Source organism: Drosophila suzukii, chromosome 2R, assembly GCF_043229965.1.
Source record: "Drosophila suzukii chromosome 2R, CBGP_Dsuzu_IsoJpt1.0, whole genome shotgun sequence".
Classification (NCBI taxonomy): domain Eukaryota; kingdom Metazoa; phylum Arthropoda; class Insecta; order Diptera; family Drosophilidae; genus Drosophila; species Drosophila suzukii.
Window position 1 is genome coordinate 22,901,700 of NC_092081.1, and position 26,618 is coordinate 22,928,317.

The following is a 26,618-nucleotide window of genomic DNA, read 5'->3' on the forward strand; positions in this document are numbered from 1 at the left end:
CTAATTGTCGCTCCGCCACCCAAAAAAACCACCCACCATCATAATAATGCAGTCCCCAAGGTCTCGGAGTGCATGGAAAAATGCTCGCATATGTTGCGCCTTTTCAGTGGAGTGGAGAGGACTTGCCGGGGGTTTTTCTGCCAGAGCTGGAGGATTTTCCAAATGGGGAAAAATTCTGGGGACCTTGCGTGTGGGTTTGAGTGCGTGTCTGTGTGTTGGCAAACAAATTACAGCTGCTATTTTCAAATCATTTGGGGCCATAATTTAGGTGTGTGTCCATCTCCCCTACTCCTCGCGTGTTTTTCGCCCTTCAAATGGTCAGCTCTTGTTGGTTTTTCCCCCTCGGTGGACCCCGGAAAATGGAAAGTGGGGGGTGCGGGTTGCCCTTCTGGAAAAGCGTTAAATGGTCTGGGTGCGTCGGCTGTCAAAATTAATTTGAGTTGCGAAATTGTGATGGGAACGTTTGCAGTGGATTTAAGTCCAATAAAATTGGATAACAATATCAAAGGAACAGAAATTCATATTAAAGGTACGGTTAAAGAAGCCTCGAACATAATATACCAATAATTACTCAGATGAACTAGCAATACATTTCCTTTTTAACATTTTGTCTTATATCAAAAAGATAATAGATATAATATTATACACAAGTAATAATTTGATATTAGAGTCTCTATTGAAAGTAGTTGCAAGCCAAAACAAAACGGAATCAAATATTACAGATCTTAAAACAGATCTTAACCTAAAAAAAAGAATGATTTTATGAAAATTATTATAAATTATAAAGATTCTTTTAAGTTGAATAAATGGATTGGCCTGTCTTCCCAAAATACTGTATTTAACTCACACAGTTCCCAATTGTTTAAGGAGACCTCCTTTGTTTATTCGCGTGTCTCTGCCTATGGGCAATACCAATAATACCCAGCCAGTGCAAAATGGTGGCACCTACCTACATAAATCAAAAAGGCGACAGAGGCAGAACACTCGGCTTCTGCAGTTGCCACCTTTATATGGATGTTCAAATATATGTACTTGTATCGCCCATCAGGTAGCAACAACAAATGGGAGCTGCGAAATTTTCGCTTTTCGTGTTTGGCATTTCAATTGGAAAATGTGCCCACATTTGCAATGAAACCCAGCCAACAACTGAGAATTTATGCTATAATTTGTTTGTTTTATGTGCGTTTTGCCAGAGGGCGTGGCACACACACAACAATCATTTTAAGTGTTTGTTTTGGCGCTGGGTGGATAGGGAAAAAATGCATTAACATTAATGCTGCCGCTCTTTTTCCTTTTCCCGCTGGTCTTTTTTCATTACACAAAATTATTTAATTTCCTGCAGGCGGCACGCAATTTGATGAGCAACTGACAGCCGTTCCCTCCCCCGCCGAAATCCGGGGAGGAAAAGTGGGGGCGGCATGTGTCTGCTGATGATGATGATGATGTCCTGTGAAAAGTTTACGACGCTGCTAACCGTTCCATCCTCCTGGCCCTTCTTTTTTGCCCCTTGGAATTTTCTTCTCGCCTTGATGCGGAAATTCTCACAACTTTTTTCCAGCCTTTATTTAACGTTTATTGGGGCCAAGTTAATGACTTATGTGGGTCATTAGCATTTGGGGCTGGCAAAACGCTAAAGCGGAGGGCCTGAGCTTCAAGAATTTGTAAGCTTTATAAAATAAAGGAATAAAGCTTTAAAGAATTTATTTATTTAAATCGAATGTGAATATCGTATTTGGAACTTTCCTGCCTTAAGAAATATATGCATAATGATTTTTGGAGTATTAGGAAGTGTGGTAGCTTGTTTAAGCAATATAAAATTATCTTTAGTTATTTAAATTGTTATTTTCTTATAAAACCCAGTATATACAATGTACAAAGTGCTGGGATCTGCTTAGTTAGGGTCCTCATACTCAAGCTGTAATCCCTCATCGAGTCCCTGAGCATTGGGTGTCGCAGTCGTCGCAGATGTCGCACAGGGAGGAGCCCACCTGGTAGAACTGGGAGGCCCGGCGCTCCTTGACGTAGTAGTCGTAGACGAGGACGTAGGAGGGTCTCTGCATGGCCACGGCGTGGGCGCGGGCTGCGGTCACGGTCACGCACTTGGGATGACCCTTACTCAGGCTGTCGAAGTAGATCACCACCATGGAGTCCTCCTTCTTGGCCTCGACGAGCTTCACGCCGGCAAAAGAGCGGATCTTGTCCAGATCCTCGGCGGTGAGAGCGAAGCCAGAGGGCAGTTGGATCTCCATGAGGGCCATGTTCGAGCGCTTTCCCCTATCAGCCGCCTCGATGGGGGTGTACTCGGCGCAGAATTCCAGCTTGAGACGGTTCTTCGGAGCATCCTTAACCGCGGTGGTCACCTCAAAGCTGGGCTTCTCTTCCTCGGAGGCCACATTGTAGCGGTACGAAAGCTGGACAAGGGAGACTCCGCTGCCGTGGCCCGAGACATATACCTTATTCGTTTTCCGCGGTAGCTCATGGTACACCATTTGGGTCCATTGCCCTGGGGTGACCTTGATGCTATTTCTTTCTCCGTCCTTCGTGAGACTGTAATCAATGTCCATATCCCCCGGTTGCTGGTAAACTTCCACTGCAAACTCGGTCAGGGCCTGCAGTCCCACCACCGTATCCTGAGTGGATCCGAAGCCTCCGTGGCTGTTCCTCTGGCCATTTAGCCACTTCACAACGGGCATGGGCTCTTCTATGAAATCGTTCTCCAACATGGCGAGGAGCACATAGGAGGTGAGCTCCACGTCGCTGTTAGCGATGGTATCGGGATTGCTGGACCACCACTTAAGGTCATCCTTGCGTCTGGCCATCCCGTCCAGTCGGCTCAAGACCTGGTCGGCCTTTGGACTTTTGGCTTGGGCTAAAGCCAGGGCGGCAACAGCCAAGGAGAACTGATCATTGCAATCGTCCACATGGCTGGCCACATACCGAATTCCTTTTTCGACCACGCGCTGGTATTCCCGTAGGTACTCCTGGAAGGTAAACAATTTAGCAAAGTTTTATCATTACCATAAAAAACACTGTACGTGTGGCGGCGGAGAGCGAGCACAGGTACTCCCCATGCTTATTGGGACCACAAACTTACCTCGTTTTCAAGGAAGGTAAGCAGCACATAGGAGCTAAAGGCCAGGGAATTCTTCATCGCACTGTAATAGACGCCATTCAACAGGAACCTCCCATTTCCATTTTGTTTTGATGCCAGGAAGCTTAGTCCATCCCTCAAGACACTGGGGTCTATATGTGTATATCTTTTGGCCATGAGGAAAGAGCGGATCACATAGGCTGTTAGCCAAGTGCTACTGCGGGAATAGTATCGTGTTGGTCCCCAAGTGCTGTAGGATCCATCACTGTGCTTGTAGGTCAGCTCGGTCTGGTAGCCAGTGGCCAGGAAGCCCTTGGCCTTCTGCTCAATGGCAGGATCTCTGCGGTTGGTGCCTTCCAGATATCGGAGCACCAGAATGTTGGGCACAAAGTCGATCATATTTTGCTCGCCGCATCCATGGGGCAGGCGAACTAGGTCCTCAATGTTCGTTAAAGTGGACGCCTGCATGTCACCACCCACTGATATCACCGAGTGCTCGGAACCTGGGACAGCATTTGGGGGACGCTCCACCGTGATGTACTTTTCCGGCTCCCCCAGACTTCGACGGTTTCTATCAGTAACCTTCACCAGAATGGCTTTGTTCACGTACTTGGTCACACCGTCGGCCTCCACTCGCAGTCTTTCGTGGATGGAGTCCTGAGCCCATGGACACTGGGCGGTGATCTTCAGCGAGGTCAGTCCCACCTTCTTGGTGCGGATCATGAACGAGATGCTTCCTCCACTTTGAGCCGGTATGGTAATTCGCTTATAACGCCGACCCTGTTGCAGATTCCTCGCCACCTTTTCGCTTATGACCTCAGAGAAATCGTACTCCTGGTCTGAGTTATCCATCCAAACCGAAGCCTCCACCTGTCTATCCAGGTAATTAAAAACCACCACCGGAATGGCTAAAATCTCTCCCCATTTTACGGAATACGGCAGGTTGGTAGATATGAAGAACGGTCGGAAGACACGGACTGCGGAGGGATTCTTGGTCATGGCAAACCCGGAGTTGAGGTTCAGGGAGAAGCCAGTGATTACCCAGGAGGTGATGGTATCGGGTATCTTCTTGCGGAGTACAGCACCATTTTCTCCAACGCTGGGGGTAAAATTTAGGATATAGGTTAAATTTCGGGAATATTGCACGACACTTACTCGACTATATTCTCAAATAGCCAGGTTTCAGGGAACTTCTGACGAATTGGTGGGTGTGCATCTATGGGACTGGTCGACTTTGAAAGGGGTGATAATTTGCCTAGATTTAACAATAATTAAGTCTTTAATGGAACCAAGATTTTAAGATTTCAATCATCTTACACAACAATTGCTTTCAACAAAAACACAACACAGTTAAAATTAAATGCAACTTACCCGCTTTCGGAGAATGATCTGGTTTTTCCACAGAAAGAACGGTGGGACTGCACGTATCCATAGAACCAATTTTACCTACCCCTGGGTGTATATATGTATTAGCCAGATATAAAGTTTTATACATAGTATTCAACTCACCCAAGCTTTCATCGGTGTTTATGTTGGCATTGGTAAGGGTCATTAGTTCGTTTGATGAAAAACTGCTCAGATTATCAAGGATGTGTTCATGATTGAGGTCATTACCAGATCTTAAGAGCTGAACACTCTGATCGACTCCCAGAAGTCCCACGAAGGAATGCGGATCGGTCTTAACTGATAAGCTAACCACATCCCCAGGTTCTGCAGTTGCAGGTGCAGCGACTTCAATCTGAAATTAAGTAAGAAGCTATATATTAAGTTTGAGTTGTTTTTTAATGGAGTTTGCACATACCGAATTGGCGAAGTCCTTCTGGAAAACGATTGTTTCCTCATCGGATCGCATTTCTCCGTTCACCACGTAGCTCACAAAAAGCGTGGCCTGGGGCACCATATCGAAGTTGGGTGTGAAGGAGATCCTCTGGCTTTTCACTCCTGTAGGGACTTGAACATACTTACTCAGTATGATATTACCACGAGCGACGATCGTGAACATGAAGTAGGGCAGGACCTCGGTGGATACCACATCGAACTCAACGGGTTTCTTTATGTCGTGCCTGTGTAGGATAAATCGTGATCAGAGAAGATGTACTAAAATATATGCCACTGATAGAACTCACTCTCTGGCATTGACCTCGATCCTAAGTGTGCTTTGCAGCTTGAATATGGATTGAGTTATGTTGGCTGAGCCCTCGAATGAGGCAGTCACCTCGCATCTCTTGCAGGTATTATCCGGAAACATTACTGTGCCCAGGGCCAAACTGTCCTTTAGGGGAACTTGTTTAGTTCTGCCATTCTGACCACAAATGAAATTAAATTTGACACTGCTCCTAGAGTTCGTGACCGGAGAACCATCGACATTGGTGATCGCCACCAGGAAGGAGTGCTCCTTTCCTGCCTTGTAGTTCTGGGGCCAATCGACGGATGCCATGATATAACGATTCTGATGAAGGGTCACATAGGCAGAGCCATTGTGCTTGAGGTCCGTCAGCCCCTCAGTAACGGTGGCTAGAACTTTCAGGGGTGATTTTAGGGTGGCCTCGTAGGGAAGCTCCACATTGACAGTCCCATCGATGTCCACGGTCTTCTCCGTCCTACCACCCTCAATTGAGATGGTGGCCTTTCCCTTGACGGGCTTTCCAAAGGTGTACTTGGCTTGAATGGTGGCCGTGATCTTGCCATCGGTGGCCACCACATTCGGAGGCGTTTCAACCCGGACCTCGAACTTGGGCAAAACGTACTTGTCCACCGCTATGACCTTGGTCTCCTGGCTCTCCCCTTCAATTGCGACTGCAATGGTCCAATTTCCCAGAACCGGACGACTGGATAGGAGGAGTTCTCCCGAAAACACTCCCCTGGTGGGCGTTACTTCTTTCCACTCTTTAATCTGGTTCTTCTGTCCATCGTGTATTCGGATAGATATGGGCTTGTCTATCCTGGCTGGGAGAGTGTGCCTGTCCAGAAAGAGAACTCTGAACTGCACGAGGTCGCCGGGCTTGTAAGTGGCCTTGTCCGTTTGAATGTAGATAGAGGGCTTGTCCTCTGAGAAGGAAAGTTTGGAGGTCTCCTTGAATATAATACCCGAAAAACCCTCGGCCGTGAGGTGGTAATCTCCATTGGAGATTTTCGGGATACCGAAAGAGAGCGTATTCGTGGACATGGGCTCAAGATAGACCTCCTCGGCCCTTGTAAACGAGGGTCCATCAAGGGTCACCCTGATTCTGCAACGTCCAACTGCACTGTGCAGGGTAACGGCCACATTATAGTTCATATATGACCGTATGGTGTCAGGCGCCGAAACAGAATATATTCTGAAAAATAACAGATAATATATTATGTTTGCCAAAAAAAAATAATTCAAGATTCAACTCACCCGCCTGCATTTGTTACTAATATATATTGAAAAATAAATGTCCACAGAAATAACCACAACATCGTGAATACTTATCTATCCAGCGCAGCTTACTCGCAGTCTGGACCGCTTCTGCTAATAAGACAATTCTAAATGAGGTTGCGAGTTGGGAACGCAGCCTCTTATGTAGAAGAATTTTAGAACACAAAACAAAATATTTGCCTTATCAATAGATGATTTGTATTTTTATTGTGTGTACTTAAAAAAACCAAGTGGCGTTGTCATTGATTCTACGAAAATTTCAATGATAATCCCATAGCAGACACCATAGTAAAAAGCATCCATGTCAGCCCTGGGCAAAGTACGTATGGTATGCAAAAAGTGCATGCAGACCCAAAATCTGTTTGTAATAATAATCGTCAAAAGCAACAACCTCAGCTGGTGGGCCCCCAATTTTGCTTCTCTCGGGATTGATATGATGTATAAAATTGCATTTATAAGCAATCATGTCAACGCCAAGAGAAATATAAAAAGACATGGCCCTTGGCCCCCTCACAAAGTGTGAAGTATAGTGAGGATGATTTCCTCCTGTGCATGGAGTCTTTGAGGAGGAAATGGGGGTAATTTTGCCACAAGGAACAAAATTCACATCACACCTACGCAGTCCGCAAAACACGAAATCGAAACGGAAGTCGAGTGGAAGAACAAGTGTGAGTCTCCTATTCCAGCAGGAAATGCATTTGGCCCAACTTCACTTTAGTGTCAACTTGCCACCTCCATCGTCCCTTACTTACAAGTATTTGGCGCCATTAAAATTATTTTTTTACATTTCCTTTATTTTTTGTGAGTGAAATAAGAGGAGACAAGTTTCATGCCTGTTTGTCGGCTGCCTGGGGGCGTGAAATGTCTCAGCTGCAGAGGGAATTCCCCTTTAAGGTGACACATGTGATGTGACTGCATTAAATTTGAAGAACCAAGAGATTTTTAAGGGAATTTTTTAAAATAAAATCTTTTAGATCATGTGATGGGCCTGGTGTGGATTCGTGATTGTGTCTCATTTGGAATTATGAATCAGAGGAAGTTGATAAGCTTCCGAGGTTAATTCAAGTCAATGAACATTTCCAAAATCGAAATAGTAAATTACTTTGTTGCCTACTGCAAATAATCAGCGCTAATGAGACTATTTTTAGGTCCTTAAAAGCAACTTCAACTTTACTTTCTGTCTTGCCAACAGCATATTAACACACTCCGGGACAAAAAAATGAAATTCAAGGTGGGGAAGTGCATCTATCGGGAGCTGCTTAAAAGCCAATCCGAAAATAAGTGGATTTTTGAGGCATTTAAAAGCCCAAAGTGTCAGTCTGTCAGTCAGCGAGGCACTTGTGCTCAATCAGCGGGTAGAAATTCTTATGGAGAATGGGGACTTTTGCGTGGGTGGGTCCCTGTGAATGTGTCTATGCTGAAAGGGGGCGGGGGAAACTCATAACTCAAATCATCCGGCAGCAGGGTCCAAATGAAGTGTCCCAAAGTATCTGTTAATAGGTGAGCCTGTCTCTCAGACAGAAACATATATATGGTTCGGTATGTCTGCCGTAGAAGCCTCACTTTTATGGTCAGCATTAAAAAATCTTTTCCCTATTTTATGGCTTTAAAGCGAAAACGGTAGACAAAATGCCAAAAGCTTGTTAGCAGGAAAACGCTTCACTTCACGAGGAAGCATTTACATTTTGACTGCTGCTGCCCCTGAAAACAGTATCCGCATCAGCATCATACCACATCAATCAACGGCACTGGGCAACATTAAAATGGTAATTTAAAACCGCGAGAGAAGCCTCAGGACACTTGGCAGATAGGGCAGCGCAGGAGATCTCGGGGAGAACTCATCATGCCGACGTTTTAATGATTGGCCGCTGGCTCCTTTCCGTTGGACCGACGCTATGCAAATGGTATCCTCCAGCTCTCTGGTTCCCTTAACTCTCTGTACTCCCCGAAGTCCCCAACGCCCAGCTCAACCACCTCCCCAAACTGACTCGTAAATCAAGATTGCAACACCTAACCAACCCGGGGGAAAACCCTGGGCGGGGAAAAGGTGGAAAAGCGAACCCGGTGCAGACGCAGTAAAGTGTTTTGAGAAATGTCACCCGTGGGGCGTTTTTGTCATTTCAAAAAGTGTTCAATCAACTGTCAGCATCCAGAATTCTCCGCCCAAAGATTGAATACTCCTTGCCAGATATATTGTATCTTTAATGGCAGCCAGAAAGCCCTTCAGCCATTGTCAGTCGAGAGATGTCTGCGGAAGGAGTTGCGTTTTTTGAATTTACTTTCATACAGAAGATACAAATGGATCAAATATTTATTCCTAGCACAAATCTACACCACGGAAAGAATGTGGAAGATGTAGCTTTACACCCTATTCGTAAAGGATTATTGGAATAGAATTGAATTTCTAACTGAAGATACCACCTGTTTAAGCTTAAGTTATACTATGAATCATTTATTCTTAATCTAGATTAAGTAACGTACTGCTCCTTGCGTAATCTCCTTTCGTTTAGCACCCATTTCTCCACCTAATGCCAAGCTTTCATCGGGCAATTAGCCATTCATAACTCATCTAAAATCAACAAAGCAGCCAGCCACTTGAGAGGCATTTAAAATCCGCTTAGCATCAGCTTTGGCCAACAGCAATCACAGCAAATGACCCACAAATGAAGCTGAAAATACGAGCTCTGTGTACTTAGAGTCCCCCGTCTTTGCCCCATCCCCATCCCCTCTAGAAGCCCATTCCACCCACGCCGGGTGTTAAGTTCCCATGTTGAAAGACTGGGAGCAGCGGATTCTTTCTCAAGTGTCTCATATGACCGAGGGATCCCGGTCTCTGAACCAGACCCCCAAGTCGAACCAGTTAGCCGCCGCATTGAACTGAACTTTGAATTAAGTTGAGCGGCTTCCGACATAACAAACACTCACTTCTCGGGGTAACCGAATACTTTGGCGAGTGCGAAAGAGTATCTCATGTTACCTACCTTGAGTTTAAATAGGTAATGTGAAATATGCTTAGTGAGGTATTGATTATCAAAAAGAAGTATATTCCTTGGCATATTTTAAATCTTTGTTTTCGGTAGTATTTATCTTTAAATCATTTCTAGTACTAAGCAATTTTAAACGTCTTCTGTAAAAGAAATATTTATTCTAGAATACCGTCGGTATATATTCCAAATTAATAACACTGCTTGCTTTTTTTCTGACAAATCAGTCTGGGAAAATGGGAGTTTCTCGCAACTTATAGACACAGTTAACTGGCTTTGGGAGTTGAGCCACGTTCCCCAAACAATTTCTGGCTAGAGCAATTATTTGTCTAAAATAATTGCCAATTGGTCGCTGAAAAAGAATGGCCAAAAAGACAATGCAGACGAGACATCAAACAATCAAAGAGCTGGGGACTCCACTCCGTCTGCCGTGGCGACTTTGACTTTCCGCTTTTGGGGAAGGAGATTTGACAATTGTTCGCGCTGCTTGTTAGTGTCCAGCGATTTCCGTTTCCGGTTCCACCGACTTCAACTTTTCAACGGCCACTCGGGATGGAACTGTTACTGTTGGGATACGGTGTCTGGCATTGAAATGAAAACAAAGCCACAATGCCAAAGCCAAAGTCAAAGTCAAAGCCAGGCGAGAAATTGGCAAATCTGGCTGGGCAAAACTGGCCAAAAGGAGTGAATTGGCGACTGGCAAATGGTGAAAAGGGATTTTAGCCATCGTTGGTATTTTATTAATAGCCAAAAGGAAGGCTGGCGGCCCTTGGATCAAAATTTCTGCAGCGTGGCTGCTTTTGGCATTCATTTCGTAGCCCCAGACGCCTTTTGTCTGACCCAAAACAATAACAACAAAGCAATGAATTCGAAAAACGTGCTCTTAGTCCCCAACCTGCCACCCAATAAAAAAGGGAATTTTTATTTGCCGTCTATCGGCATTATTGACTTTGGGGCCCTCATCGTCAGCTGCGGCCAGCAGGGAAAAAATATAGAAAGGAAACGAAGGAGCAGCCCATCGTCTGCGGTTTCCCCAGGAAAATAGAAGGTTACATAAAAATAATATTCCTCGCTTACTGGCTTTTCCCCCATTTGTGTCTCGTTCCATTTGTGTTTGCATTTCAACTTTCGTTTTCAATTTACGGGGATTTCTTGCTGCCCTTTTCAGAAGGCTCCCCATAAACAGGGTGTAAAATGCACCTGAACTGCAGACAATGGGCTCTATAAATGGGCTCGAGGGTTCTCTTTTTTAACAGATGAAAGTGGAGGTGAAACAGAAAAAAGAACATAACAGCGAGGTTAAATGAAAAATTGCTTTGTGGTCAATGAAAAGCCTTTATTGACATTTCCTTATCATCGCTTGTTGGTTGTGTATTGGTACATAGCAGAGCAATATTAATTCCAGGGAATTCCATTTCATTCTCGAAACCTAATCTCACTCCTGAATACAGGTAATTAAAAAATATAGAGGGCAAGGTTAAATGTGTTTGGTTTCAGTTTCATTTCAGCAAAAATCATTTTTATTATTGCTACCCTAATCAGTTTTTTCACTTGAACTAGGTTTATTTAAATTATTTCCACATTATCTGTAGTGATTATTTATTTCTAGGAAATGGCTGATTACATTTTGGATTATAATATAATGATAGTGCTAAAAAGTAAACCCTCAAATCAACCCATTTCAATTCCAACAACTCTGAAGTGCTTACATTTTCAATTGCCGCTCATTACAAGGACTTATGTAATTAGAATAAATGATGATTAAAATCATTAAAAAGTTTCGCTCAAGCGCATAAATTTGCACCATAATTCGATTGCCCCGATGAGTTTTAATCAAATTGCCCAGAGAGTTTCGCAGACATCGTCTGTCAGTCGGCAAGCCTGTAAGTCTGTAAGTCAGTCAAGGACCGCAGAGCTCATCGATTACATCTCATCAGGCGGAGAAAGAGATGGGTGGCTCTTCCGGGAAAGAGAGGGAGGATGTGGCCATGGTTGTCGGCTTAGTGTTTTGGAGTGTGGCAAATAAATTGACATTTAGCTGTGCGTGTAACAAGATCAAGTATACGCAACGTCGCCTCGCCGGCGAATACGTCGTAACTTTGATTTGGCGGCAGAGCGAGAATATGCTGCTCATTAATGTTGCATGCCCCCATCGCATTGGCACACAGTGTTTTGCTAACGTTTTCCAAGGCGGAAAGACAGCCGACAGCAGAGCAAACCAAGTTTTTCCCCTGACAAAAGGGTCATGTGTACCTAGTATGTACGTCATGTTGCTGCTTAGAGCAAAAAGTGTTGCAAGTACGGGGAACACAGGGAAATCCATAACATGCCACCTGACATCCTGATGTGGCGATTAGTTCGTGTCCTGATTGTGTCCTGTTTGCTGTGGTTGTGCCTCTAAAGGCCTCTCTGGGTTTTCTTTTTTGTGGGTAGAAAGCAGGGGTGGAGAAATGCATTTTAAGGTATTCTTTAAAAAGATCCACTCAACAGAAATTTAAATTTGCTTGAAATATTAGTTTATGTTTCGTTTATAAAATGGTTTCTTATATCATTAAATGAACATATGATTCAGTCAACTAAATGTTTTTTTATAGCACATCTATACATTGATTATTTTCTAAGATTATTTACTTAAGGCTCATAATCATTTATCAGCAAAACACACAAATAAAACATTTTTAGAATTATTATTTTTTGACTTTTATAGCAAGTGTTAAATGTGTTTTGGTGCATTTTCTTAGGGGTATACCTTATTCAAAAATAGTTCTATATTTTCCGCCCTGTAAAACCAAGCATGCGTGCATTTTAAGACGCCACGTAGCCACATGTTGTTGATGTGCAACACCGTGTTGCATGTGCAACAGCAACTTCATGTCCGATCTGACTTAAGTTAAGTTGTTAGCCCCGCTGACAGTGATGAAAACTTTGCTGACAGCCCCAAGGAAAGTTGCCAGGAAAATTGGTAACTCAACGGCAGGGTTTAAAAAGCCACGACCAAGTGGGCCATCGATAAAGTTATCGGCTATCAGGCCCAACTTTACGGTTAGGATTTTCATGGAACTCAACTCTTTTCGATTTTCCCTCAGACAAGTCTGAGTTTTTCATGCACCATGCAACTTTTCCACACATTACCTGACCTAGATTTTCCCATGTTTTCCTTTCAGAACGATGCTATAATTGCCATCAGGCAGACGGACGACTCCCACTGGAGGACACTTCATCTACAGCCAGGTGAGTTCCAATTACCCATTCCCCAGGACCGGGGAAATGCCATATAAAACCAATTTTGTGGCCCTCGCACCTGTTGAAGTTTTTCGCACTGCCTGCGAGCAGGTTTAAAGAAGTTTCCATCACATTTCCTGGAGCAGGACTCTTTAATGCAACACGGAAATGCCGGAACGGAGCTCTGAAATTTGCCAAAAGCTCTCTTCATTTCCGCAAAAAATGCAAAGCAACGGGGAGGGGGTGGCGCAAGGTAAATAGGGAAATGGGAAAGTGGGGAAATGGCTGAGGGACCCAGGCAAAAGCAAAAGTAAAAGTCCAAGACCAAAACGCTTTGGGGAAAAACTCCAGTCAACAGTTTGTTGCCACTGCCTGGCTTTCTCCCTCTTTCTAGTTCTTTGGCAAAAGTTTTGACAAAAATTTAATTAAATCCGTGTCAAAGTCAGGACATGGACTGAAAAATAACCGGGGGAAAGTGCGTGTGCTTCAATGTCAAAAGGGCCGCGAAAAGCAACAAGTCGCTCAGAAATGTTTTCAGTTTTCTAGCCAACTGAAAACTAAACAGAAATAAGCCGATTTGTGTGAAAGAAAGTTTAATTCTGCAGTCGGTAAATATTACACCACAAAGAATATGCCTGTTGCCTTGGTAATACTGGTTTGACTAAATAAATTTAAATTGCATTTACGTGCTTCCCTTGGCGTTCTCCGGCATTCAAGGCGAATCACATAGGGGGCATCATGAATAAATAAATTTTATGCGTAAAAATAATTCAATTATAGGCACCACACATGTGCGTTTGGGGATCTTTCTCCTCCCCTTCCCGACTTTCCCTTCTTTCCTTTTCAAGGGAACCTCTTTGTGGTTCCAGCCCCTTGTTATAAATAAATTGCTCGAACATTTCGGGCCTGCCGGAGTCAGTTCATTGAATTTCATTGATTTTGCTTTTGATTTATTTTTACCGAAAATAAGGAGAAAAGGCCTGATGAAAACGCTCGTATTTATGGACGTGAATCGATAGGTAAATAGGAAATATACCATTTCCCAGCTCTGAAATATTTTAAAAGTTGACTTTCATGCTTAAATTAACTTTTCGGGGCTCCAGTTCTTAACCATAAATCACTCGAGCCGCCTCAACAGGTTGCCGCAGTCAACCCCATTTTTCAAGTTGGCCAGCATTCAATTAACAATTGAATTTATATGTGTAACAGCGGGGAAAACAGTTGGAAAAGTCCCCAAAACCGATGGGCAGACATCCGAAAAATCTCTCGTTTCTCGCTGCCAGCTGCAATTAAAAGGCAATGAATTCAGATCTTTCACTCCCCCAAATCCCCCCTCTTTTCCGCCCACTTTGCGGCAGACAGGGGGCGTGGCCAGCTGTCGACTGCCTTGGAAAGTGAGGAACACTTAGGCGAAATTGTATGCCAACAGCTGGCTTTAAGCGTTGTCAGTTTCAGTTTTTTTGGGCTCCCTTAAAGTAATTTATTGATTTAAATGGTTAGGGGAATTTGCAAAATGTTCCTTTGTTTTTGATGTGCATTTTTAAAGGGCGTTTTACATATTTTTGACCAAATTATTGCCACATTTCTTGCTAGAAATTGATTTCCCAACCCCTTTCTTAGTGCCTAATAAAATTATGAGCATGTTAATTCTTGCCTCTCATTTAGCTGCCAATTAATAAATTTTTCGAAAATTCCACGTCCCTTTATTTTCCATTTTCCCCCTGCTGAGTTGCCCTAGATGTGTCTGGCATATTAATGAACATTTGTTTTCTTTGGCTGAAAATGTTTGGGGATGAACAAAATTTATGTGCTCAGGTTAAATTCCTGGGATTCTTTTTTGTCGTATTTCGGTGTTTGTAAAGTTCTGTTCATTTGTTAAATTAATTTATGTTTGTTGACTGTGAAATTTTTACAACATATTTTGCGTGGGCATTGAAGGCAGGGGTAAACTCACTTAACCCTTTTGAAAAATGGGAATTTTGTATATTTGTGACAAGAACTTAATGACAACTGTTGAGCAAGTAAAAAAAGTTGGGCACGTCACTTCTTAAGAAATAATTTCGTACTAAAAGCTATTAGTTTAAAACTTAATTTTATGCCACATTAAACTCGACATTTTCCACTAGCGATGCTTCCTTTTCCATTTTATTTTCCCGACCTGACCCACACGTTATCTGGAGACCAACTTGAAAAGAGGGGCTCACATACGGCCCCATAAATATTCACCCAGGACACACCCACTCCCTGAACTTTGACCCAAATTTTGGAGCTCATTTGCATAGTCCTTCGCTCCCAAAAAAACGTACTCCCTTAAAGTGAATTAAATATGAAAACTACTCAAATATTTAACTGAGCATGGAAAGTCATATGGGTGACCCTTAACCCATTCATGCCGTCCTGTGAGAAAGGCAGCCCCAAGTGGGCAATCCAACAAAACAAAGGAACTGTGCGAAACGGGTCTCTAATTGTTATATGTTTATCCGCACAGCAAACTATGACCGCATTAAGAAGCGAAAGACCTGCCCCAAATCTAGATATATATCTGTTTTTTCAGGACTTTTTGTGTGTACTATATCCCCAAAGTCCCGTTCCGAGTTGACTTTGGCCATTTTTTAATGTGCGGGGCTCGGAACTCTGGCTCCCAAAATGTATTTCACTTCATTTTTTATTTATGTGTATATGTGTGGAAGCCCCTTCCCCAAGTGGGAAAAAAAGGTTTGCGTGCCAAATTATTGTGCCAGTGGCCTAAAGTTCCCTCTTTTTTGGCCCCTTTTTTTATTTCAACTGCCTCATTTGTTTCCTGCTTTTTTTCGGCCAGTTTGGGGCAGCAGCCAAAACGGAAAGTGCGTTGTACTCTTTTCCTTTAGGCCCACATATATATTTCGGGAGCTGACTGTCCAAAAAATATCGATTTTTTGAATGTCCAACGAGGCGTATAGAAACTAGAGGTGATTGGTTGGGTATTTAAAGGTGTAGGAACCTATGAAAAAATGTTATCGGGTTTTTAATTTAATTTGTTCAGCTTTAGTTTTATCACTACACCTTTTCAAATACTCCTGTTTTTTGAAATCGTTAAGTTGTAATTATAATCAATTTAACTAATAATAATAAACAATGCCTTTCATGAGCCCCTTATTGAATACTAACTTCTAATATGGCTTTCCAAAAGGTCTTAACTTAGATTAGTTATTCCACTGGTTCTACTTTGAGCTTGACAGGCACCCCTCATTTTCGTGGACTTTTCCCAGCGCCGGCTTGATTTTCCACCCCATCTCCGCAGCCATAAAGATCTGGGGTCTTGAGTGCTGCAACGGCTGCTATATCATCTGAAGCTTAAGCGGATGGCCACACACTCAGGAGCATAAAGTTGCTTTTCCTGCACTTCCGGCTCTTGCCCCACTTCCCACTGACTCAACTTTATCCGGGCCATAACACGGCACAATAAAAACGAGTTAAGGATCTCTAAACCATTTTAAACATTTAGTGCACCGCAGCGTTAAAAAAAGAGGAGCTGCATATAAAGATAAAATATTTCATTTGCCAGCCCCTCTTCCTTTCACCATGCTTTCTTTTTTCCAGCATTTGTAGACTTAATGCAATTGTCGCATTATTTCCCCTGCTTCTCCGGCCACTTGGCGAAACACTCTGCGAAATGATATATACCCAGCGACAGATCCTATATATATGGGTAGGAATATATATATTTTTAAATACCTCACTAGAGTGTTTTTTTTTGGTGGTTTTTCTCGGTTTTTCTCGGTTTTTCTCGGTTTTGCTGTATTTTGGTTTTTATTTTGCCGCATGGCGTCTCGTCTGGCGTCTGCCACGGCGTCTGCAAATTCAGTGGAAAGGGGGAAAATAGGGGCAAATAGGGGCCAACAGGGGAGTTTTCTGTTCCCTCGTATAAAATAATGCTGTGTGTGTGCTCGGCTCCGCTTGTTTGGCAACTGCCTCGGGTCTCTTGGTTATTAAGCCATTTTCATTCCCCTCTTTTTGTTGCAAAATCAAGCAGAGTGTTAAAAAACGAAATTAAATTAAAATTCTTGGCCAGCGGAGAGCCATATCACATGTGCGCAAAGTTTTTCATTTTCCCAGGACAGCATTTGCACAGCTCCTTTCTATCTAAAAAGTTGTTGGTTTAAAGATTGTGCATATATAGTAAAATATTTGAAAAGAGTTCCCCTTAATTATTTAACAACAATGTTCAACAAAATGGGATTTTAAACATCCCCTCTTGAAAGCACTACTTTGTCAGGACACATTTTGCATTTATTTCTGTCGGTTCTTTGGCAGCCACTAATTGAACAAACTAAGACCACTCACTTTACCCTCCACTGGCCAAAAAAACTAAACACAACAAAACTCTTATTTGCCTGCCAAGCGACCAACAATTGCATTAATTATGCGTGCAGTGAAATCTTTTTGGGAGTGAAAATGCGGACGGAAAACGTCGGAAAACTGCTGCCAAAAGGTGGAAAGGGGGGAAAATCGGGGAAGGGGATTGGAACACTGCACTGTGGCGACAACAGCAATTCATCTTTGATGGCGATGCCGGCAAATCTCATGAACACCCAGGCCCAGGAGACAATTTGTGCGTGCAAAATCTGGGAATTCATTTCTTTGTTTTGCCATCGCCGAGTGTTTGCCTATCCAATAAGTCTCTAGAGGAGGTCGGGAACGGGAATGGGAATGGAAATGGGGATCCGACCAGGAGAGGCCCAGTCCGTGAAGAGGAGCAAATGCTAATCTTGATATAAATAAACGCACTCGGGCACGTTGCTACACGGGGAGAAATTGGAAATTATATTTCTGAACTTTAACTTTTTCAGTACCATCTTAAATATGTTAACAAAATTAATGGTAAAAGAAAGTAATACATTTTAACTATAATATGTCTTTACTTAATTGTAATAAAACATTAATTCTTTTCATGAATTCTTATGTGGATTTAAGCTTTACAAAAATTATGATTATTGGAAATGCAACTCTAAAGAATAATGTCTTGCATATAATTTTGATAAGATCTAACAATCTAATTTTAAGTGTTACAGCTTTTTTTGTTAATATTTTTTTAAACTCTCTTACTATCTGTCAAAAATTAAACGGATTTTGTATTGTTTTTCTTTATTATAGGATTACAAAGTAACCATCTCTTAAAAATTCAAGAAATGCAGAATCAAATTTAAAATATTTTCAAGAGGTTACAAGCAAACTAAGCTACTTCAGTATTTTTTCAAGCAGTTTTTCTTCAATAAAGATTATGTGAACATTGTCATCAATGTTTTTCCACTTACTTTTTTTCCCAGTGTAAGGGGGCTGCGAGGAGTGCCTAGACGGCATCTCACGTTTTCGTCGCATTTTCAATTTGCTTGGCATTTGCCTTTTCCCTGGCCATTGTCAGTCAGATTGCCCCGCCCCCCGACGCCCCTTTTCCCGAGTAAGTGAATATTAATATTGACTTTGTGTGCTCCCCGCATAGTTCACAAAAGTTTTTCACCTTTGATTGCTCGAGTCGCCACCCAGCTTTTCAGCTTCCCGACTTGCCTGCTGTATTTCCTTACTTGCGCTGAACCCTGACCTCACCTCAAATCCACCCCAGATTCCCAGGACCCCGCGACCCCGATTGCCATTTGTGGCCTTTAAAGTCAATGGCATGCTCAGCGGTTCTTTTCGTGGAAAATTTATGTGCAAACTTTATGCGTGGCGCACAGGGTCCTTTGCTTTTCCTTTTTCTGGGGGAACTCTCGCTATTTCTATTATCAGCATTTGTTGCTGGGGATCCTCTTTCCGCTTCCACATTATTTTGCCATTTTTATGGCATTTAAGTTCAAATGAGGAACGTGGGATAAGGACAAGACACCCCGATTCGGGTGTCACTGCCTGAAAATTTTCCCAGGAAACAAGCTTGCCCACCTGAGCCAAAAAAAGTAAAGCAGACTCCAACAATGTCAATATAATTAAATGAAGCTTATAAAACTGAAGAGGAGGGCGAAATTCTGGGGAGGTGGCAACTGTCCTGGGGAGCACATACAACTTTGTTGATTGGATTTTTGGTTTAGCTGCAGTCATAAACTGAATGGAAAGTGGGAGAAAAAGGCCGGGAGAAAGACAGGCCTAAATGAGATGAGCTTAAGGCTGTAATCCCTGAAAATACTGTTCTTATGGGGTTAGAGATTAATTGATAAAAAATATGATATTTTTTGTTAGTACTATAATGTATATAGCCATGTAGGAGGAAAGTTCTTAAAGCGACTATACTTAAATTTGTAGAATTGATATTTAATTAATTTATTAATAAGCACCAGTAACAGAAAATTGAAGAAAAAGCTTACTAGAATTCTTATATGTTATAATAATAATATGGAACACTCTTAAAAACAATCGATATCCCTTGCACTTTTCGTTAGTTCCCTGCAAGGGTTAGTTAGCCCTCATTTAATTAACCCATTAAAGGCAGCCCGCTTCGATCTCTTTGGCTTCCAGTGAAAAGCGAGCATCCAAAGTGCAGGCCACAACTTTCGACTTGTTGGCCTTTGACAGGCCCCAAAAAGCATTTCCAACAATCAACTGTACCCCCGGCCCCAAGTTTGCTTTCAAAATATTTGCCACAATGAAATCATGCCTGTTTGTGTGTGGAACCTACCCCCACCCCCCTTTCCACTTATAGGCCTCCGCCCCTGGCTCAAACACTTTTTTATGGCAAAAGTGGGGGTTGGCAGGGGTTCAAAGTTGAGTTCGCTTGGCGTGCGAAAGTTTATTAAAAACTTTGTGTGCTTTTTGCAAACAAACACAAACACTCACTAGCACACACAAACCAGGTTTTTCTTTTTGCCAAAAGGAAGAAAACAACAAGAGCAACTGCCATGTGAAACTTAATAATTCACACGGGAGTGAATTTTTCACAATTTTCACTTTTTCCACCGCGGGGTTGGGGCTTTTTTGCCAATTTTATTGAAGCGTAAAATATGAACCAGAACCACAAGCTGAATGAATGAATGAATGAATGAGTGAATGAAAGGATGTGGAGAAGGGGGGCGGTTTGAGTTCTCTGTGAGCTTTTAACTTTTGTTGACATTATGAAACCTCAAAAGTTTGCGTTTTGCTCTTTATTATTTGTTTTACAGCTAGTTAAGGTTATTGTTGCCAGTGTGTGTGTTTTTTAGAGGGGTAAAATGAGTTAAGGGGGGCTCTACTTCCCTGCTTCTTCTCGGTCCATTGTCTGTGCTTTGTATGCAAATCAGAGTTGCACAGACAAACACTCACAAGTGGAATTGAATGGCTGCCCCTTCTACATTCCCGTAATTTGTTAATTACTTAATTGAGTGTTGCCACTGGGCAAATATGTAATTTAAGTCGGCCATATGCGATTAGTTGAGAGTGGGGAGAATTCCGAATTTGTGGGCTACCAAAAATGTTTGCTCAAACACTATTACCAGATTATCTGTACTAGGTTGGCATTTTGGTCTTGATATGTGGATGCAGCAATTTGTCTTACATTTTGAAACTTAAGCTTAAATTCAGTTTCATTTATATCAGCTGTTTTGGATCATAATTTTAGTCTCACTTGATTTTTGCTTCGTTTAATCCGAGCTATACCATAAGGAAAATAAGTCTGTTTAATTTCTTCAATAAGAATATTAGATATTCGGATCTGTGTTTCTTAAAATATTGTGTTATTTGGTTTTGTAAGATGATTTTATATTCAGCTTAAAGTGTATTTGGGTTTTTATGTATTTCATCCAGCTTTTTGGCTGTGCAATAAGAATAATAAATATACCACTCGTTTTTCTTAAAATGTTTGATTTTTTATTGGATTAAGATGAATTTATTTTCCATCTTTTTCTACTTTAAATTTGAAATGTATTTTTTTGTGAATTTAAACCAGAGTTCTTGGCTGCAAATTTTCATGAATATGCAGTTAGAATTCCATTATTTTTTGTTGGCTGGGGTGGCAGCTCATCATGGGCATAACTATTAGACGGTCCGACTGCATTATGCAAAACTTATAAACCATAAAATGCAGCCGACTGGGCCTAGCCCCTGGAAACCCCTCGTCCTTGCGATCCTGTCTGGTAAGTCAGCAAGTTTCGAATGCAAAGTTGTCAGCACAAAAAAAGTTAACGCCAGGAGACCTAACTCTCTCTCACTTTATTTCTCTGTCTGCGTCTCGACTTTTATGAAATATTAGCTACCAACTTATGCACATAAATCTTGCAGTGTCGTAGAGAGACTCTTTTGCCGCAAAAGTTTTTCGTGAATTTCCCAAAAAAATATAATACCAAAGAATGAGCACCTCCCAAAAAAGGTGTGAAAAGAATGGAGCACTCGCTGAGTCCTTTTAAATATCGCATTTCAAAAATGCAAAGTATCTTCATTAAAATAAACGCTAATTTGCCTGCAAGATCTCAAGTTACTTTGGCTGTTGGCAGTCGGAATGAGATATTCGTTGTGGTTTTTGTTAGGCATGTAAAGGTATCCTTGGAGCTCTTAAATTTATATTTAAACATGTTTTCACAGCACAGTATAGTTATGATTTTCTTGTTATGTTACGAAAATTTCATTGAATATAATATATGAGTGGTATTATTTTAATTGATTTAAAATTTCATAGGAAATTTTTTTAAACAGTTTCCTTTCAGAGATAACGCATTGCTTTATTAATTATGCATTTACTCAATTAATGGACATGAACAACAAAATTAATTTCCGTAATCGAACTGCAGAATTTTAACCATATGCCATTATTTATTTAAGGAAATTCTTGCAGCGCTAGCAGCTGTGATTTAAACTGTTTAAAATATTAAGCCTGTTTTTTTGCATCCTATCTTTTTGCAGAGCCTCTTCAGTTGCCAAGATGTCGGACATCAAATGGTGGTAACATCTTCGCACCGCAAACTGGTCAACAAATAATTACCGAGACGAGACGAGGTTGAGCCCACAAGAAGCAAACACAAAATGGCCGAGCACACAGGAGTGACCACAACAACAAGGCGGAGGAGGCCGTGGCGGAGTGGAGGTGGCTCCATCCCAGTGCTGCTCCTCCTCCTGGCTCTCGTGATCCTGCCCCTGGAGTCCTCCGCCTTCTGCCCCTCAAAGTGCCAGTGTCTGGGGGGCGAGGCCAACAGTAGAGCTCTGTGTGTGGACGCCGCTCTGGAGGATGTGCCCATCCAGCTGAATCCGGAGACGAAGTACATCAACCTCACGGTGAACCGGATACGCAACCTGGAGTTCTCGCTGCCCTTCTACATGAAGCTGGAGATCCTCGATCTCTCACAGAACATCATCGAAACGCTGGGCTCCAAGAACTTCGAGTACCAGTCGGAACTGAGAACCCTGAACCTGAGCAGGAATCTGGTCAGCTCCCTGCACAAGCACGCCTTCAAGGGCCTGACCAACCTGCTGCTCCTCGATCTCAGCTTCAATCGCATCGAGACGGTGCATCCCACCGCCCTCAGTGATCTGGTCGCCCTGGTGGAACTGGATCTCACGAACAACAATATCGTCAGCCTAGAGGACAACTCCTTCAAGGGTATGAACACCCTGGAGGTCCTCGTGTTCCGGAACAACCGGTTGCTCGACGTTCCGGCCAGCAATCTGTGGCATCTGCACGCCCTCAAGAGCCTCGATATGTCCCTAAACCTGGTAGAGTTTGTGCGGAACGACAGCTTCGAGGGGTTAAAGGAGCTTTTGGCCCTCAGCCTGCAGGGCAATGTGATGAGCGAACTGGACCTGAGTGCCTTTGAGGGACTCATATCCTTAAAGCATCTGGATCTTTCGGATAATAATTTAACGGTGAGCGATTTACTTTATGAGACATGTTTTTATAATGTACCTTATTTTTGAAAGTATCGATAATATCGATAGTAACCTGTATCGATAGCTAAAACTATCTTAAAACTAAGTATACTTGAAAACTAGTTCTCATTTTTAAAACAATATTATTAAACTGTTTAAAAACAATTTAAGTTATTCCCGCACTACAAACATTTCTGCGTTAAATAAATCCACTTTTGAAAAGTCTAAAAAATCACTTTTCTAAGCGAATGCTAAGTGTGAACCTAGACAAGCATTTTCGCACCATGGCCACGGGGAACCAGCGTTGCTGGTCTCATAAATTTAGACACTTTGCAGGACTAAATCCTGTGAGCAACACTTTGCCAAAGCGGATTTCCCACCCTTCCCATCCTTCCCCGAAGGACCCCGTCTAAGTTCGTCCTTCCTGGAGTTTAGCTGAATTTTGCATACGCAAAATTAATAACCATAACTCGTTGTTGCTGTCCGGTCGCACACACCCATGTGAGTGTGGGGATAGACCAAGGATACACCACGCACTCGGCACCCGAGGAGTCCTTGCTGCCGGCCATGTCCTTTCTGCTATTTATGCATGCAAACATGTCCGTGTTGCCTGATTTTTGCCGCCTCCGCACTCTTTGCTTAGGCCCTCGGCCATTTGGCCAGCGTTTCTCCGGGTTTTGTTAAATGCCGCCTGCCTTTCAGCTTTGCCCACTTTCCCCCAGAACCCAAACTTATAGCCGTTTCCCAGCAACTGAGCCAGCTTAAAGCTGCTTAAAACTTTACGAGCAGACAATTGTGCAAAAATTGTGAACCTAAATTGAGCCAGGTCAAGATAAAGCCGAGGCAAAGACGTGAAATCGAAGGAAAGAAGAGCAAAATGGATGTAGTCCTGAACTCAAGTGCTTAAATTGCGAAAGACTTGTAGATTAAGATAAAATAGAGAAAAATGTTATATGTATAAATGGTATAGTAAATTCTTCACATTGCAGCTACTTAGAAAATTGATTCGAAGTTCGAAAAATTAAAGCTAACTGAGAGACACGTAAATTGAGAATTAAAGAAAGTAAAGTAATCACTTTAAGAGTTGCTGTTTGATTTATCAACATGAAAATTCTTCATGCATTTTAAGGAAGACAAATATGAAAAACAAAAAAGGATCCTCGGATTACTATAGTTTATCCCCCAAAATAACTGTCAAGGAAATCCTTTTAATTTTGTTTCCCCATATTGGCAATCAAAACTCACCCAGGCAGTGGTTCATTTCAAGCCCTCACTTCGTCTTTAAATTGACCAAACCAAATCATTAGGACACGCAGTTTGGGTGTGAGTTTGCCACGGGAGCGGAACATTCAGTTGAGTTGTGCAAATCCCTGCTCAAAGGTGGAATTGCAAGTCCTGGTTGGTATCCCACATTCAGAGAATGGAAACGGGGATGAAAAACAGTCTCCAGAAATGCGTTTTTACGTAATCACAGATAGTCTGTGGACAGAGAGAAACAATTTGGTTAGTTTTGTGATATATATGTTTTAGGAAATGAAATTTTATGAAATAAAAAAGGGTTCTTCAATGAAATTTGTATTTATATGTACGTATATATTATTTTGTTCTGTTAGTATAATTCCCAGACTAAAATTACCCTTGTGAAAAAGAAATACAAAATGGTACAGGGATGTTATTTCTCACTGTAGTTCTGTAGAATTTTTAACAGAAATAAATAATATAAATTTATGTAAATAATATCTTTTTTTTTCTTTTACCATAAATCCGTTTTGAAATTTCCAAAAATAGGCTTCCCCTTGTAAAAATTAAATACAAAATGGTAAAGGGAAATATTTCTATCTGTAGTTGCAGCAGCAGGACCCGTTTATGCAAACTGATGGATGCAATGCAGCCGAGTCCTGGCCTCCGGATCGCCCCCTTTCGGTCCCCCTGGCCGGGAACCCAGCCATATTCCACCTGTATATACTTTTGGTCGTTAGGAGGGGATAAAGTGTGCGTGTGTGTCCTGTCTGATGGCTAAAAAGGACTTTCTAAGCAGGTGCAGCAGCACCGGCAAAGGCAAAGGCAGCCTCGCGTAGTCAACGGCAACTGACGGTGCGGAGGAATTTATGGCGCTCGGAATCAGTTCGAAACTACTTAAAATACCTTTTGGCATTTTGTAGTTGAAATACGGTCGGTCGGTCGGTCGGTCTGCCACCCACAGCCCTTTATTCCCGGGAAGCCAAATCCCCCGCTGCAAACCTCTTCCGGTATTTTCAAATGGCATTCTTTTTGCTATTGGACAGATTGTTGTTTTATTATGCACAGAGGATATATATCCATCGTCGGACATTCTGCCCCATTTTGGCATGCGGCTAGTGCATGAAATTGTTGTCTGCATCTGCATAGTTTTCCGGAAAACCGACGGGGTCGAAGGGCAGAGTGTATGGAGTCTGGAGGAACGTTTTGGGAAGCATGTAAAATGCAAAGGTTGAATATGATTTATGAAGTGCGTTCAGTTGCCAGTTTAAACGGGGGAAAGGGGTTTTCTCCTAACAAGGCAATATAAATATAGCTCACTCAATTTCACTATCAAGCTTAGATTTTGCCCAGCTAAACGATAAAATATATTATTACCCAACTAGTCTCTCAATTATTTTGCTCAATTTCCAACACATAAAGGAAAAATTTAAAACGAAATTATCAGTAAATGTAAATGTTTCGCACAATTGACTGATCATTCTAAAAATTCCATTTATTCTGTGCTTCCTAAAATCATTTGCATATCCCATTTTCATTTGTTCAGCTATATTTTCCTCTCCCCTTCTTCTGCGCAAACAAATTAATTTTATTTCAATAACACACGTTGAAATAACTTATGAACCATTTTATATTTTCATATTTCAACAAAAATATTTGCCGATGAATGGAGAGAGGGGGATGTGTCTGTTTGTACTTTCTGTTGTGGGTTTTGATTTTGCATTAAGTGCATAAATATACAAAAACATTATGGCACTCAACTCTCAGATTAAAAGGAATAATTGCAAAAATATTCAAAAACGAATTCGCATAAAGCTTCAATAAAAACAATATTTTCCTTTTATTTTTGTAGCGAATTTTTGTTGTATCTGAATTTATTTATTTGCATTTCCCACTCACTTTTGTTGTGTTTTGTTGCATAAATTTTGCGTACGGATGAACAACTGCAAAATAGTTTTGCTGACTGAGAAATGTAACAGGTGTGGGTTGCAAAAAACGTAAATTTTTCAGTGTTCTTCAAATAATATTTTGCTTGCCCATTGATTTACCGATTCCCCTTCCAATTTCTTGGCAATTAGCTTTCATTTTCACATTTCCAATACTTGCTTGCCATTCGCAAGTGAGAGGAAAGGAAATTAAATTGAAAAAATCAAAGTCAATATAATTTCACTTTCTTTCCGGGTCCTGTGCAACCCTTTACTTTTTTCACAGTTTGCACTCACACCCTTTTCCACGCTGCTGTGGGTCCAGAAAATGCTGGAAAACTGGGAGCTGGAGAGGAAAAGCCTTTTAATTAGTCCAGCAGTCGCCGGTTTTCCTTTGAGTGCAGTGCCAACATGAAAACATCCATGGGGAGAAAGGGAAAAAAGCGGGGGGGGGGGGGGGTCGCAGTATAAATAATGGGGGCTAAAAAAGTGTTGCCATTCGGTTAAACAATTGCCCGGCTTGGCCTACATTGCGTATGCGTAATGCCTTTTAATTTTCAGCCCTTTTTAGCTGCCTTATGAGCTTTTGGCCAGCATTTGAATTCATTTGCCACACACTTGGTGCACCCCTCCACTCAGTTCCCCAATTTTTCTTTATTTTTCCCGCTTTCCCGGGGCTTTCCACCCCTCCCCACCCCGAAGTTCATTACGTTATCGCGGAGTGTGTTCGTGTCCGGACGCCTGGCACGTAGCTTCCGACACGCTAGGGGAGGAAATTTCGGGGAAAGCTGGGAAAGCGAAGAAAGGAGAAAGCAGGGAGAAAGGCAGACGAATGACGAGCCAAGGGTGAGCGGAAGGTGAACATAAGTGGCAGCCAAAATTACAGCCAAAAGCTTTTGGCCCTCTCCTTCCTCCGAAAAGAAGGAAACCTCTTCTTTTATGCATGCCACACTCTCCTCGAA

The 26,618-nt window shown here is 42.1% G+C and overlaps 2 protein-coding genes across 2 annotated transcripts in view; one reads left to right on the forward strand and one right to left on the reverse strand.

Moving 5' to 3' along the window:
- The window catches only part of Fili (Fish-lips), a 93,620-nt gene that overhangs the window by 50,353 nt on the left and 16,649 nt on the right, over positions 1–26,618 (forward strand). The window contains exons 2-3 of the mRNA XM_017074057.4: positions 12,640–12,706; positions 21,533–22,489. Coding sequence (XP_016929546.2) covers positions 21,653–22,489 — 837 coding nt within the window. The 5' untranslated portion in view covers positions 12,640–12,706; positions 21,533–21,652. The remainder of the gene's footprint in view (positions 1–12,639; positions 12,707–21,532; positions 22,490–26,618) is intronic.
- LOC108008270 (CD109 antigen-like) lies at positions 1,677–6,617 on the reverse strand. The gene is made up of 8 exons (XM_017072059.4): positions 6,471–6,617; positions 5,218–6,408; positions 4,893–5,154; positions 4,601–4,829; positions 4,463–4,543; positions 4,247–4,346; positions 3,095–4,190; positions 1,677–2,981 (listed from the first exon to the last, which is right to left on the reverse strand). Exons 1-8 carry the CDS (start codon positions 6,530–6,532, stop codon positions 1,926–1,928), a joined length of 4,077 nt encoding a protein of 1,358 aa, XP_016927548.2. The 5' UTR covers positions 6,533–6,617; the 3' UTR covers positions 1,677–1,925.

Coding starts and splice junctions, on each gene's coding strand:
- LOC108008270 (XM_017072059.4), bottom strand. CDS start 6,532: ATGTTGTGGTTATTTCTGTGGACATTTATTTTTCAATATATATTAGTA. Junction 4,830..4,892: donor AGAAGGACTTCGCCAATTCG/GTATGTGCAAAC, acceptor ACTTAATTTCAG/ATTGAAGTCGCTGCACCTGC. Junction 4,544..4,600: donor AAACACCGATGAAAGCTTGG/GTGAGTTGAATA, acceptor ATATACACCCAG/GGGTAGGTAAAATTGGTTCT.